This window comes from Gracilinanus agilis, unplaced genomic scaffold (assembly GCF_016433145.1).
Source record: "Gracilinanus agilis isolate LMUSP501 unplaced genomic scaffold, AgileGrace unplaced_scaffold5881, whole genome shotgun sequence".
Lineage (NCBI taxonomy): Eukaryota > Metazoa > Chordata > Mammalia > Didelphimorphia > Didelphidae > Gracilinanus > Gracilinanus agilis.
The window spans coordinates 2,761-5,561 of NW_025394350.1; the positions used below are offsets into that span (position 1 = coordinate 2,761).

The 2,801-nt window shown below is 55.7% G+C and overlaps 1 protein-coding gene across 1 annotated transcript; it reads right to left on the bottom strand.

The window, feature by feature from the left end:
* Window positions 1-337: 337 nt before the first annotated feature.
* LOC123256422 (stromal cell-derived factor 2-like protein 1) lies at window positions 338-2,576 on the bottom strand (the record flags this gene model as incomplete). Its single annotated transcript, XM_044685040.1, has 2 exons — window positions 338-717; window positions 2,273-2,576. Coding segments are annotated over 2 exons (583 nt in total), but the record flags the coding sequence as incomplete, so codon positions are not given.
* Between the last annotated feature and the right edge of the window lie 225 nt (window positions 2,577-2,801).

Genomic DNA, 2,801 nt, shown 5'->3' on the forward strand with positions numbered 1-2,801 from the left:
CCCTGTTGTGGCTAAATCTGAGGTGCCACCTTCCCTGGCCTGATCCCCCTGGCCTCTGCAGCCTTGGGCCCTGCCCATCCCTCCTCCACCCTCTTCTCTCAGCTCCATCTCCCCCAAGGATCTGGCCACCTCAATGCCATTTGCCCCCTGAAGATGCCTGCTTTGTACTTCTTGGTCTCTGCCCTTCCTCTGTAGCACAGTGCCTGGCACCCAGGAAGTTCTCAATAAATGTTTGTGTCTTGAGTGAGGGTGTCTAATGGTGGGTTTTGCCCCCTTCCCAGGCTGCTCAATTGGAGGGTCACCATCTACAGGGAGCCTGAGAATACCACCTCAGAGATTCCCATCGAACAAGCACTTTATTAATTATCCCTCGTCAACAAGTCCACACCTGGGAGCCGGCAGCTGAGCAGGGCCCCAGGTGGGCAGGCTGGTTGTAGCTCAGAGCTCGTCGTGTCTCGACTCTGTGAGGCTGGGCTTAATGAAGACGCCCTCCATTGCTTTCCAGGAATTGTGCTGGTTGGGGCTGGGCATGCCGTGAACCTCCCTCTGCCCTCGGATGGGGTGCCCATACTGTTCCCCTGTGACGGACAAGTAGACGTGGGTGCCAGCATGCTGGAAGCGGACGGCTTCCTCCCGATCCCAGTAGGCCCCACTGCACTGCACCAGCCACACGTCCAGCTGGTCTCCCTCGCCACCATCTCCGAAGGCACTCACCTCCTGGGGCAGAGGAGCACAGGGTTTAAGCCAGAACCTCACACCATCCAGTCCAAGTTCTTACCCAGCCATGAGCCTCCAAAGGGGAAGGGCCGAGCTTTGAACCCTCAGAGAGCCATGCTGGCCATCAGTGTGGAAGGGCCACCTGGGCAGCCTGAGGGCTGGTGTGAAGCACTTCCTTCCCTTCAGCCTCATGGGGCAGGAAGTGCTGCCCTCATCTTATTGCTAGGAAGGGACACTCAGCAAAGGGGAGTGACTCCCTTGGTGTCACACAGGGAGTTCCTTAGCAGATGGCTTGGGATGAGAACCCAGGTGCCCTGACTTCCCACTGCCTTTTTCTATGCCCTTCTGGCACTAGGCAGGCTGCCTCTAGAGCAGGGGTCGGCAACCTTTTTGGCCGCAAGAGCCGTACAGTGCTCACAGTGCACATTCCTATAACAGTGCCTGAAAAAAAAAACGGACTTTATGGCTCCTGCAGAAAGAGCCAGATATGGCTTGAGAGCCATACGTTGCCGACCCCTGATCTAGAGGGTCTTCTGAGGAACAGTCGATGGCTGGGAAGCTGTCTCTGGGCTCAGGCTATGTGGAGCCAGGCTCTCCCCCAGAAGGCCTCTAATATTGACTTAGAAAAAACCTGCCAATTCTCAGGCCCTGGGCTACGCTGGAAAAAATGTCTTTCAACATTTCCCAATGACTTTTTTTTAAACCCTTAACTTCTGTGTATTGGCTCCTAGGTGGAAGTGGTAAGGGTGGGCAATGGGGGTCAAGTGACTTGCCCAGGGTAGTGTCTGAGGCCAGATTTGAACCCAGGACCTCCTGTCTCTAGGCCTGACTCTCAATCCACTGAGCTACCCAGCTGCCCTTCCCAATGACTTTTAAAACCCTTTCTTCCAATCATAATCAACACTGAGTAAGAATTCCAAGGCAGAAGAGTGGGAAGGGCTAGGCAACGGGGAGTGGGGGTAGGGATCGATGACAGACCCTTGCCCAGGGTCAGTCACACAGCTGGGAAGTGTCTGAGGCCACTCTTAAGCCTAGGACCTCGGGAGGCCCCCAGCTGTCCCTCCATGACATTTTAAGAGGGGCGCATTGTGGTCTGAATTTGACACGTCTTCCCTAGACCCTCATCAGAGGCACATCTCAATCCCCACACATCTGGCTTCCTAATCAGAGAAGCTCAGCCTCCAACTCCTGCCCTCTGCAAGAACTCATTCCCATGTCTCAGTGACAGGGAGCTCTACCTCCAGAGGAAGCCTTCCTTCCTCTTTCACTGAGCTCCACTGCCCCTGTGGGGCAATGCCAGGCCCTGCTATCATAGCTCTGCCCTGCTCTGGCCCCATATGGCTCTGAGTAGTCAATTCTGGGGGTCACATTTTGGGAGATTCTGACTAGAGGCCTCTAGATCAAGATCTCAGTAACAGTGATGGGGCAACATGGGCTGTGCTGGCTGGGAGTGAGCTTCCTGGCTCTGTGGATGACAAGTGGAGAAGACCCCAAGACCACAATCACTCCAGAGAGCAACAACTCCCCCAGGCCCTTTCAGCCTGGCCTCACTTACCTGGTTGTTAGACAGCGGGGAGGGAAAGTGGTGGGTATGAAGGTTTTTCCCCGTGTTTACATGGGTGAGTCGGACCGCTTGTCCACAGCGCACTGGCACTCCTCGTGGGCATTCACCCTCTGCCCCACCTCGAATCCTCCAGTAGCTGTTGGCATCCTCTGAGCCCTCAACTCCTGTCACAGACTGCTGCCCACTTCCTGCAGAGGCCAGAAAGAGGAGGTCACTCCGGGCACAGGATGAAGCCCCAAAGCTTCCATCCCAGGCCCGCCCTCCTGCCCCATCTCTCCCTTTGCTCCTCTTCTCCCTGCCTCATTTCTCCATCCCCTTGCCCTCTCCATCCTCCTCCTATCTGAAAGCCCTTCCACTTCTCTTCCCTTCTCCATTGTCCTTCCCCCTTCATCCTCTCCTCCATCCCATTGTCTCCTTCCTCCTCTTTCTGCATCTTTCTGGCTCCTCCATTCTCTCTTCTCTCCCACCCCCTGCCCCCTCCAGCCTTTCTCCTTCTTTATTCCCTGCCTCCTGCATTCTC